General features: G+C 39.6%; 1 protein-coding gene across 2 annotated transcripts in view; it reads right to left on the bottom strand.

Annotated features, from left to right (window-relative positions):
* Window positions 1-12,296, bottom strand: part of amot (angiomotin) — a 117,114-nt gene that overhangs the window by 16,679 nt on the left and 88,139 nt on the right. For both annotated transcript variants that reach the window (XM_080187954.1, XM_080187955.1), the window contains exons 6-7: window positions 9,914-10,006; window positions 3,796-3,941 (exon numbers count right to left, since the gene is read on the bottom strand). In XM_080187954.1, coding sequence (XP_080044080.1) covers window positions 3,796-3,941; window positions 9,914-10,006 — 239 coding nt within the window. The remainder of the gene's footprint in view (window positions 1-3,795; window positions 3,942-9,913; window positions 10,007-12,296) is intronic.

Raw genomic sequence — 12,296 nt, forward strand, 5'->3', positions numbered from 1 at the left:
TGCTCCACTAACATTTGCTGAGTTCAGAGAATAGGAAAGTAGCCTGTTCCTGAATCTCTTCCAGTATCATTAATTATCTGCTCGGACATAGATGGATGGTGCATGCATGTTGTTAACAAGGGAAAGAGGATTTTCTACTTAGAAAAAGATTTCACTGGGCATTACAAAAAAAAACACTTCAATAATATGAGGGTTCTGACCACATGAGCAGCACAGTAGCACTGCTGCCCCACAGCGCTAGGGACACAGGTTCAATTCCCAGCTTAGGTCACATTCTTCCCACGTCAGCATGGGTTTCTCCAGTTTCCTCCCACAGTCTGAAAGATGTGTTGATTAGGTGCATTGGCCATGCTAAATTCTCCTTCAGCGTGCCCAGACAGACATCAGAGTGTGGCGACTAGGGGATTTTCACAGTAACTTCATTGCAGTGTTAACGTAAGCCTTACTTGTGACACTAATGAATAAACTTAAAAAAAACGACATGAAAAGTACACATCAGCAGAATGCAAATGAAGTTTGAAAATATCCCACGTGACAAAATTATTAAAAAATGAAATGCTTATTAGTAAAGTTAAATTATATTAAAAATTCAAAAAACATTTTTCTACTTGCATTCATTTAAAATTAACTTATTTTGCAGAAAGTGCACTGTGTTTAATCAGTTTATGTTCCTTCCCATATTGTGTAAGTTTAAAAGACAGTGCACTAGAATGTTCCCCAATGGCTGTTCTCTGTAATAAGAGAGCGCTGAGTCATAGCGTTTCCCTTTGATTATCGCCAGCCCTTCCTTCCAAACAGCCAGGAGATCTTTAAATCTCCATTTGGCTCAGATCATAACAAAAGTTCAGCAATTAGAATTTAAGTTTGCAATCATCTGTGTTGGGTGGTCTGACATGGAGTATGAGGAATATGCAGTTTGTGTACATTCCAAATGTGCTCTTACATACCTCTTTATAACAAGTTCAAACTGGCATTCTCTCACGGATCAGTGGTGAACTGTGAATGCCCAAAACACTTCAGCTTAGCTTATTTAGTAATACTCTCGCTCGAGTTTGTGGCTCCAAGCCGTCCCCAAGCATTTGACCTCGCAGCCTAGGTTAATGCTTCAATGTGATATGATCACATCCTTCACGTGACACATTAAAACAGAGTCCATAGGGATCAGAGTTCAAAATATAAGGCAGCAGTGAGTGAATTTTCCCCAGAAGCCTCACAACGACGAGGGTGAAATATTCAAGAAGCATCACCCCCGTGTATTTTTATTGAAAGGACAGAGAAATCTGAGGAGCTGCAGTTTCAATCACAGACTCTATCTGTCCCATGTTGTTGCTTCATCCCTCTAATCAGAGGGCCCCTCCACCCTGCTCCTTTGCTCCTGATCTTCTCCTTTGACCTTGTTGGGATGTCTTGTCTTCTTGGGCAGTTGTGTGTTCTGAATACTGTGCAGGACCCTACCTATTGCATGTCCTCCCAGCAGCTTGTTGAGCTCCTCATCGTTCCAGACAGGCAGCTGCCAGAATCTGGAGATAATGTGGGTTTTTCTCTTGCCCCAGGCAATGTTGCCAGCCAGTTCCAGGATCTCGGGTAGGCGAGAGTGCTAGCCTCATGGCACTCAGCATAGCGAGCCTTGTGCAGTGTGCAGTAGCCAATGCGTGAGGGTGACTGGGAACTTGACTTCAGCCTGAGCTGCTACCAGCTGCCAGACCCATTGAGAGCCAGAGAGGAGGCTCCACAGGCTCTGCGCACTCTCTATCATGTACTTCTTCTCCTTTTGGCAGCAACTCACTAGACCCCAGCTCCAAGCCCTGCGAATTAATCTATAACTCTGTCTAGTCCAGGGCCCTGGTCTCCTGCCTTGGTTTTTCTACAGGGCAGCTGACGAGCCTGTCAATTTGATGTGTTGCCGTATGGGAAATAGAAGAGCGAGCTTCAGCCACCAACCAGGAAGAATTTCAGCACTCCCAGCAATGCTAACTTTCTCAATTCAGATAAATATTAAAAATCTGACTGCATCAGTTGATGAGCAGTGAGCTCTATCAGTGTACTGACAATGGTCTGTTTGAGCAATACCACTAATCACATCTTAACTGGTACAGTAATTTAACTTGTTGCTAGCTGTGGGATATTGCTATGTGCAAAATAACTGCTATATCCACATGCAGAACATTGACTGAAATATAACTCAATGCATTCCGAGCTTTATGGAGCAGGTCTATGAGGCACAATAAGGTATTTATGAATTCAAGGCTCACTTTATTATGAGTACCATGAATAATTACAATAGAATAGAGAGCTGAAAAATATTTAGCAAATACCTCAGCGAAAAAGTAAAATAGATTTTTGGCCACTGATCTGTCATTAATCTATTTTGCTTCAAAAAGGTTCCCCAGTTTGGATTTTTATAGTGATCTGGACATGTTAACAATATAACACACCATACAAATGTTACTTAGTGCAACTGCATTCTTAATACACTAAAGGTTTTGCTACTGAGACAGCAACAGGATTTGCTCTTTAATTGCTACAATTTAGGGACCCAGTTTTAAACAATGCTGATTTTCTTGTCCTGGTAAGCCCATGATTTATAGTTAAGAGATGCAATCAGGACAGTAACTCCACGTTGACAGTGAAGAGCCAAACCAAATGCATTAAATTATATTCAGGAAGGGCGATACTTCCTCAAGGCTTAGAGAACTGAGAGACTGCATCAAAAACTACCAAGTAGTCAAGCTGCAGGGTAAGCGAGAAAATAGGTGTTTTTATTATAATGCATTTTCCAAAGGCATAAAGTACCAGAGGCAATGATTCAATTACTAAAAGGCATGAAATTAAAAGCACAGATATGAGTGGGGAAGGGAAAAACCTATAATGTGAATGTTAAGCAAGAGAAACAGGATAATTACTCTGCCATTTCCTTTCCCCTCCCTGCTCCCCACCCCGATCCTCCAGAAAGCCCCATGTACAGTTGGACTGCTCCTCACCCTCTACCAGTGCCCACAAAGCAGCAACAACTGCTGAGGATAAACTATCAACAATTGTGCCCCACCTTTCTCCCGGAACACAACCAGCAGGGGAAGGACATTCCCTATGCAAGAAGAAAATGTGCATACGTGGAAGGCCAGATGTGATCTTGTGCGCACAAAACAGCAGTTTCTGTATGTGTGAATGTGAAATAGACACACATACACTTCCACGCAGGGATCATTTAAAAGCTTATTGCCCAGTTCTCATTTTTAAAAGTTACCAGGAGAGTCAATTCAGAAATTGAACTGTCCAGTTCAAAAATAGATAGGGAACTCCTCAACTCTGAAATGTCTCTAGATTTTCGCCACTCCTTATAGCATTAAGTCAGATGGATAAAACATTCTAGTGTGAACAGCCCCATTATCGCTCTCTTAGCCATTCTGCCTTTGTAGCTATAAGTGCCTGTTGCCAGGCAAAGTAACTATTGCAGCTAAACCAGACCTTGTCCTCACCATCACTCTCACGTTTTCTAGTAAGATGATTGGATAATGTTAAGAAGTGAAAACCCTTCTTGACATTAAGACCTTACGGTAGGGATGCTAAGGACATTGGATTGAGATCAAATCAGCGATCTCCATGATCTGAGTAGCTCAATGATATATCAGCAAACATATTGATACATATTAACCCCCAAATGCAACTACTGAAGTGAAATATAAAATAATTAATAAAAATAAATATAAACTTTATTTATTTGCAGTAGTTTGTTCTTTTCACATGTTAATGTCCCATTAACTATGGCAGATTATATCATCCTATCCCTCTCCCTACCTCTTCCTCCAGTTTGACCACTTTTCCCTGCGTGTTGTTCAAGGCCTGATCTCGGATCTCAATGTGTCTTCTCTGATCCTCATTGGTGGAGCGGAGGGCAGATAGCTCCATTTCCAACTTCTCCTTTTCTCTCATATTTTCTTTATCTAGAGAGTTGACAGGGACACAGTAAGAGGTAAATAAACATTAACTGCTGAAGAAAACTTTAAAAAACTGGTTCGCGAATAAAAACACGGAAGCACATTATACCGTATGAACTGTCCAGTTCCATCAATGTATTTCAGACAGAATACTGACCAAACTCCAGCTCATACGAGGAGGACACGTAAAATAATTACTGCAATAATAACCAGGGATTATGGACTTCAGTTATCACAGAATCATAGAATCCCTATAGTGCAGAAGGAGGCTATTTGGCCCATCGAGCCTGCATCAACAACAATCCTACCAAGGTCCAATCTCCGTAACCCAGTGTATTTACCCTGCTAATCCCCATGACACTATGAGTCAATTTAGCATGGCTAATTAGCCTAACCCACACATCTTTGGGAAGACTGAAGATTATTTATTATTTAAAGACTGGGATTTATTTCCTTAGAACAGAGAAAATTAAAGGGAGATTTAATAAATGGTTCAAAATTATGAAAGGTTTTCATGGGTAAATAAGAAAAAGGTATTTGCAATACCAGGAAAGTTAACAACCAGAGTTGGATTTAAGGTAACTTAAAAGAGCCAGACAGAGATGAGGAGAACGTTTCTTCTAAAAAATGCATCAAGTTATGATGATCTATAATGTACTGCCTTTGATGTGATTCACATGACTGCATATATTTCAAGCACTATATAAATAAGCAGTGATTCCACCATCTAAACACAAGTTTGCCCAGCTCTCTAGTATTAAGTCATCCTGTAATAAATGTGCAATGCACAAATATGTAATGTGTAAGAACAGGAGATCCACAGAGACATGCATAGATCAAATGGTTTCAGAAGCACTGATATGATTGAACACCAAATCCATCCAGTGTCAAAGCCCCCATTGAGGTAATCATCTCCAGTATGCCTCAGTCCCCACTTTCCATTCCTTTGACAGTAATGATGCTGTCCTTGGTAGGAAATCAATCCTTCATTTATCATTCACTTTTGTTAAAATTCATCTCAAAATGATTTCATCTTGCTCACTCTCTTCCTTTCTTTAAAAGCCTTTTATAATTCTGTCCTACTGCACTGTCAGCAACCAAACATCTCTCCAGTGTCCAATTAACTCCGTGGAATGTCATTGACTGGGGGTCATTAACATTATTGCAATTCTTTTATATGCATTACTAGCAGTATGCTGCATTGCCCAAATGCAAACCTGGGAGATCTACCTCATTGATTCATTATTCAATCTTTCGAAATTCCAGTAAACATTTCACTTGTCTAGCTGGTTTTTAGGTGCTGTTGTTATGGACACACCCAACAGCTTTTGAACGGTCATTAATGGCATTCATGCTGTGCACGTACAATAATTAATTTTGAAGTCACTGTTTCATTAGGAAGTGGGAATACACATACTTATAAAAGGTTTTGTGGGTTATGACAATTTTGGATCCATTTTTGCACCTACAACAACTATAACCTAATGGAAATACTTAGGTAATCATGATGTTCACAGTAATAAAATTAAACTGTTTTGACTGCATATTCATGAAGCCATCTCACTTGCCTACTGGGAATTCTAAAGCCAATAGGTATTATAAGATGACAGCTCAGGCAACACTAACGTTACACTGTGGAACAAGCCCAGGATTTCCACAGCACCCCATTCTGTAATGGGATAACTAGACTCAATCTGTCTGAAGTTGTTGGTTGCAGTTTTTCCTCAATGTCCTTGGTCTAAAGAGAATGAAACAGAAAATGCCAAGACTAGTATAAAATGTTGGTTAGGCCACATTTGGAATGCTGTGTCGAACTCTGGTCACCGCACCACCAGAGGACGTGGAGGCTTTGGATATATTGTAGAAAAGGTTTACCAGGATGTGTTAGCTATGAGGAGAGATTGAATAAACTGGGATTGTTCTCCCTGGAAAGACAGAGGCTGAGGTGCGACCTGATAGAAGTTTATAAAATTATGAGAGATATAGCTAAGGTGAACAATTGGAAACTTTTCTCCCAGGGCAGAAATGACAATTACAAGGTTGATCAAGTTCAAGATAAAGGGGGGAAGGTTCAGTGGAGATGTGCGGGGGAAGTTTTTTTTTTACAGACCATGATGAGGGCATGGAATGTACTGCTAAGTGAGGCGTTGAGGCGGTTATGTTAGCCACATTTAAGATTTATCCTGATAGACATATGAACAAACGGGGAATAGAGGGATAAAAGCGATTGGTCTAGATGGGTAAACACAATCGATGCAGGCTTGGAGGGCTGAAGGGTCTGTTCCTGCGCTGTACTGTTCTTTGTTTTTTAAGCCATATGAAACTTAAAAAAATCCTAGGGTTCTGCTCCTGATTGCTATCCATGACTCAGCTGCATTGCTGCACCCACGTGAACATGATGTGGAGATTCCGACATTGGACTGCGGTAACCACAGTAAAAAGTCTCACAACACCAGCCACAAGCTTTCGCGGCACTGCCCCAAGTTGTGTTTGAACACAACTTCCACGCACCTGACGAAGGGGCAGTGCTCCGAAAGCTTGTGGCATGTGCTACTAAATAAACCTGGTGGACTTTTTAACCTGGTGTTGTGAGACTTCTTCCCATGTGAATAGCCAGCTGACATTAATGATCTCACACAAGAGTGGCCAATCGGATAAGCTACAGGAGGGTTACTGAAGTTAGTGGGACTGTACACACTCCAAGAAAGAGAGAGACACGCTAGGTGGCAAAACAAAACTTAATGTAGATTAACCAAGTTACTATTTCTGTTTATGAGATGAACTGTGATATAGAATAATTCACAAGTCAGCGTGGATAAAGTATTATGGATTTGGAAGAACTGCAAGACTGAATCCAAGGCTGTACTCAAGTTCAAAGTTTGGTACGGTACTGTTCATCAGTTGATGTATTGGGGGCAATTTAAAAAGCCTTAATACATACTGGTCACTAAAGTATAGCAAACAACTACGTCATGATTAAACATTCAGACTATTTGATTTCTGCCTACATCAATTACTTATCAAACACAAAAGTAATGCTGTGCAATAATTTCAAGGACAGTTGTGCTGTTTTAACCTTGAAGTTTTATTGGGCGTAACTCAACAGCTGGAGCAACTATTGTTCAGTTCCCATTCTACAGATGCAGAGTCTAGTCTCAACTGCCAGTTGTGATTCAACTGAATTGACAAACTTGGTCAAGTTCAACATGGGAACAAATGTTCCTGGGAGGTAAGCTGACCCCTCACAAGCAGTTAAGGAGTTTCAGCATAGGAGAAACCTGCAAAAGACGCTGATTAAATTACTATGTCTGACTTATGCAGCCTAAAGAAAGTTAACAGATTGGCAGTGACAGTATCACTGTTGGATACATTATCAAATCTAATAAATTTAATACATCTTGAAAAAGAAATCAACACTGCAGCAATCAAAAGCCAAATGAAATGGGGCTGATTCTCTCAATTAAACAACTCAGCCATGGTCTTCACACTAACAAAACTGACCACCCAAAAAAAGAAACAAAGTGGGTGATGGATATGTAAGTCCGCCGTTTTGTTTTCTTTGAATAACAATTATTTAACTGTTTCAAAATTATGATCTTTATGTAAAAAGAAAATTGGTGCAAAAGCTAGACTTTGAACATGGTTCAAGAAAGGGCCTTTGTTGGAAATCCTGTGGGAAACTCACTGATTAGCTGCTTGGTATGCACAGGGTACTTTCCAAGATCGTCAGCCAAGAGGAAATTGAAGCCATGAAGACATAATCACCAAATCCATTACTCTGCTTCACTCTTCATCTATCAGGACCTGCTCTCAATCTCAATGGCCAAGAATTCAAGGTAAGACCTAGCTAGACACTTCCATGATTGTGATAGAATATCATCAAGCCATCACTTATTCAAACAATCAATAGGGTAATGATATCTAATTCAGAATAAAAGATTCCATACAGCTTGCACCATGAACTGCAATTTTTACTTGTATTTCACTGCCACAAATGGCATTTTTTTCCTTTTATCGTTTCCTTCTCAAAAACTTAACAAAAATCACATTAACTTTCTCCAAAAAGGGGGAAAACACGCTGAAACTTTCTTTGGCCTTCAATTATTCCGACAATTACTGCCTCTCTGCTTGGCTGTCGACATTATATTAAACTGCGCACTTGAATAGCTTCCCTTGTATAAAACAAAGCTTGGGACACCATTTTTAGCAAAGAGACAGGGTGCCTGCTGCACATCAAAGCTCACCACACATTCCAGAGCCATTGCTCTTGGAAATAAGTGCGGAGCATTTGGGGATTCAAAGATTAAACTTGCCAGCCATGTCAGTGTGGGAATGCCTTGAAGTTCTGACTGTAATAATACGTGGAAATTTGGAGAAACACTTGAAATCTATGATTCAGAGACTTACACATTTAACACAGAGAAGCCCCAGGCTGATAGAACATTACTAGAATAATGCAGTTATTAAGCAATCAGTTTTAAGTTTTTTTTCCCCAAAAATGTGTTTTTTTTAGGAGGCAAGTGAGTGATTAAAGAGGTTGAATGGATTGAATTAACAGAAATGGATACCAGAGAACTGTAATTGAAAAACATATATTCATTTAAACAATGAAACAGACATCCTTCAGCGCAATCCAGTGTTGCCAGATTTACTAAAGATTTGATTGTGATTCTTAAAATAAAAACTACACATTTGAAAATGACAACACTGTTGGTAGCAGCAGGGATGAATGCTAGAGTGGGTTATCAAGGATTCATTTGAAGAATTGATAACTGTTGTCACAAGACTTATTTAAAATACAAATACATTTTACCTACAAGAAGAGTAAACTTGTCCCAATGCAACTTTGCATTGTGCCAAACATGTGTCATCATATAAAGAGTTCATCACAAAATGTTAATCGAATTGATAACCTCAAACCATTCTCACTACTGGCGGCAGGATTTCGACAGCTCAGAACGTCCCGACACCATCCAAGTGAAAGAATAGGATTTGTAGCTGCGACTGTAGGTACCGATCACAGTTCAGGAGCATACGGCATGGAAAATTTTGCACACTATTTAGTTTTACTAAAATTCAAGTGACGATCAACAAAATGGAAAGCATTAGCTTCAGAGCAACAATAGTAATCAAAATTCCAAAATACTGCTTTGTGTTTTTATGAAGCAGAAACTATGGCACTCGTTCGGAGATTGGGCTGTGAGTCATGGTCAGCAGACAATACATTTGTCATTTCTCTGTCGCCACTTTAGTACGATAGAGGAACGTGAAATAAAGCTGCAACATCAACTGTCAACGGTACAATAAATAACCAGGAACGCAACGATGCACAGCAAAACAGAACCAGGACAAATGCAATTTCAATCTGAGCCATACTGCAGGGTGTATTGTCCCTCAGAGAACAGGGTAGAGCAAATGGAAAAGACGGACATGGGCAGTCTTAAAATCTTTGTGGTGGTTCGCAATAATCAGATAATGGCAGCAGTCCAGAGAAAAGACTGACACCCATCCTCACAACTCCAGGCATGAGGACCATCAGATAAAAAAGATAAAAATACAAGTAAAAGGGACAACGTATCTAAATATTTTCCACAAAAGTAAAATACAAAATGTCAATGAAAGCAGAGGTAGATGCAGGGGGATACACACAGCAACTGTTGTGCTGCATTTCATTCTGCACAACCTGGCAACTAGCAATGGCTAAGGAAAGGTTTCTGTAGCATCTTGTTTCGGGAACTGACATCCCTTTAAATGAGTTCAAAGGTAATCAGAGTAATGGCCACAAAAGTCTTTACTGTATGTCCTCAGCTTTGCAATGGCAACATTCAACTTACAACTTCAAAGGCCAAAGACAAAGTCAGAATAGAATCCTTTCAGATGCTAAATTGTTGTGGATTAGTTCCCAGGCTTGAGCTGTAGCCTTGGTTATTGAATTAAATGACCGTTTTCCTGAAGTCCAACAAGAAAAGTCCACTTACTCTGCCCAATGAGCTGAGCGATAGTTTTTCGGTTGTCTTCTGAGCCTTCACATTCTTTCACAGCAAGCTGTTTGTTAGCAGTTTCCAGTCGATCTACAATCCACAAAACACCAGAAAATTAAACAACAAAGCCTCGACAGGACGTGAATGTTAAGAAGAAATTGATAGAATTCTGAAAATGTAATTTTGTAGCACATGTATATTGCAAAACTATTTTCTGAAATGGTTCTGAAAAAGCAGCTCTAGAGGCAATGATATAGATACCCACTGGCAAGCAAAAAGGTACTTCCTACCACACGGAACCTCAACAGGATTTTATCGTTTTATGATCTTTGATTTATTATTGTCACATAAATTAGTACACAGTGAAAAGTAATCTTTCTTGCACACGATACAGAAAAAGCATTCCATACATAGAGAAGGAAAGGAGAGAGTGCAGAATACAGTGTTACAGTTATAGCTAGGGTGTAGAGAAAGATCAACTTAATACGCATTGTTAGATAGTTCATAAGAGTTAGAGCTTTAGAAGCACAGAGCGAGAATTAGACAGTATGCTGGGCACAGCTTGCAAGAAGTTGCCATGTTCTGGTGCCATCTTGAATGCATGGCTTGGTGTCTATAACTCTGTCAGTGTAAAACAACAAGATTTAGCTTGCTTTCAGTTGGAGAGAACCACCAACCCATCAGTAGCTGCAACCTATGGCTTCTCAATTTCCCGTGACAAGCCTGGTTTATGCTTGTTGTAAGCAGGCTTGTTCAAGTAGCTGCTTTGCCACTGGTGTCACTGCACATGTCTCACTGTACTCCAGCATTCGTGTTTCCTACCTTCTGAGCCATAGCTACAGGAAAAATAGGACAGGATATAACTGGATATTAGAAAGGATGGATGCAGAAGATGGAGATGGGGATGGAGCAGCTGGATTTATTTGGGATAATGATTTCAGCAGTAGAAAAACAATCTCACAGCTATCAGCAAGTCAAAAGAGAATCCACATGAATAGAGATAAAAGATCAGAAAGGATCAATCACACCTAATAGTGGAAGGGAAGTGGAGGAGGAAATGTGGAGACAAATTAGGGAGTTGAGTAAAAAAAAACACCAAATAATAATCATGGAAGATTTGTTACTCGCCTGATTACCTCACCTTCCTGTCCAATGGTTAAGAGGATAAGGGAATGGTGTTGTGACAGTGTGTACAGGGCTCCTTTGTAAAAAGCCCAAGGAGGGAAGTTTGACTATTGGATCTAGCAATGGAAAGTGAGAAGAAAAATAAAAGGAGGGAAATATCTTGCCAAGAGCGACCAGAATTTAATTGTTTTAAAATGATTTTAAAGATAGACATAAGTATGAAGAAAACCAAGTTAACGGATTAAAGAAAAGCTGATTTTGAGGGGCTGATATTTGAACTTGGAAACCTGAAACGGGCAACAGTCTTGGCAAATAATAATGAGAAACATTTCAAACAGTGTTCAACAGGGAAAATATGTCCTGCTATAAGAGCAAACTAAACCCACAGACAAATGAAGATACAAGGGAACAATCGAGGGTTAGGAAAGAGGAACACGTTAAACATATAGACAGCGGAGAAGTGAATGATAAAATCAGGAGATTACAAACAATTAGGAAGCCAAAGAGAAACCATGAAATAATATCATCAATGAACATAAAGCAAAGTAGCAAAATATTCTATAGGCATACATCATTAAAATAAAGAGAATAGGACCATCGTACAACAGCACAGTAATGTACTACAAGTAACAATAGACAGAAAGCAGAGATACTAAATCATTATTTTGTTTCAGTATGGACCAGGATGGCCAATCCAGTAAACATGGCACTGAACGATGAGCCAAGTGCATTTGGGATAAATAAAAACTACATTCTGAAAAACAAACCCAAAAAGAGAAAACCCCTGGTTTGGCTGGATTGCAGATATAGATTTTAAAAGGATAAAACGAACAGATAGCAGAGGCTTGTATTTAATAATTCGTGAGAAAAGTTGTAGTGTCAGAGGATAGCGATAACTAATCTAATTCCAACAGTTAAGAGTGGGGGCAGAAGATGTCCAGGGAATTATAAATCAGTGCATCAGTGGTAAGAGAAATAATAGAGCCCTTATGTGAAGGGAGAATGACAACAAAAAACCCTAAAAACAAAAGATATAATTATTCATAAACATCATGGACTTCAAAAGGGAAAATCCAACCTTATTGAATGTTTTGGGTAACAAAGAGAGCAAACAAGGCTGATGCTCTGGATGTTATTAATCTGGATTTTCAAAAGGCCTTTGATAAGGTGGTCCACATCAGACTAATCAGTAAGGTCAGAGAATGTGAAGTTCGGGACACGAGGCAGGAAGGGTTGCTAGCTGGCATCAGGACAG

The sequence above is a fragment of the Carcharhinus amblyrhynchos genome, chromosome 4 (genome assembly GCF_965287045.1).
Source record: "Carcharhinus amblyrhynchos chromosome 4, sCarAmb.v2.hapA, whole genome shotgun sequence".
In the NCBI taxonomy this organism is placed as follows: domain Eukaryota; kingdom Metazoa; phylum Chordata; class Chondrichthyes; order Carcharhiniformes; family Carcharhinidae; genus Carcharhinus; species Carcharhinus amblyrhynchos.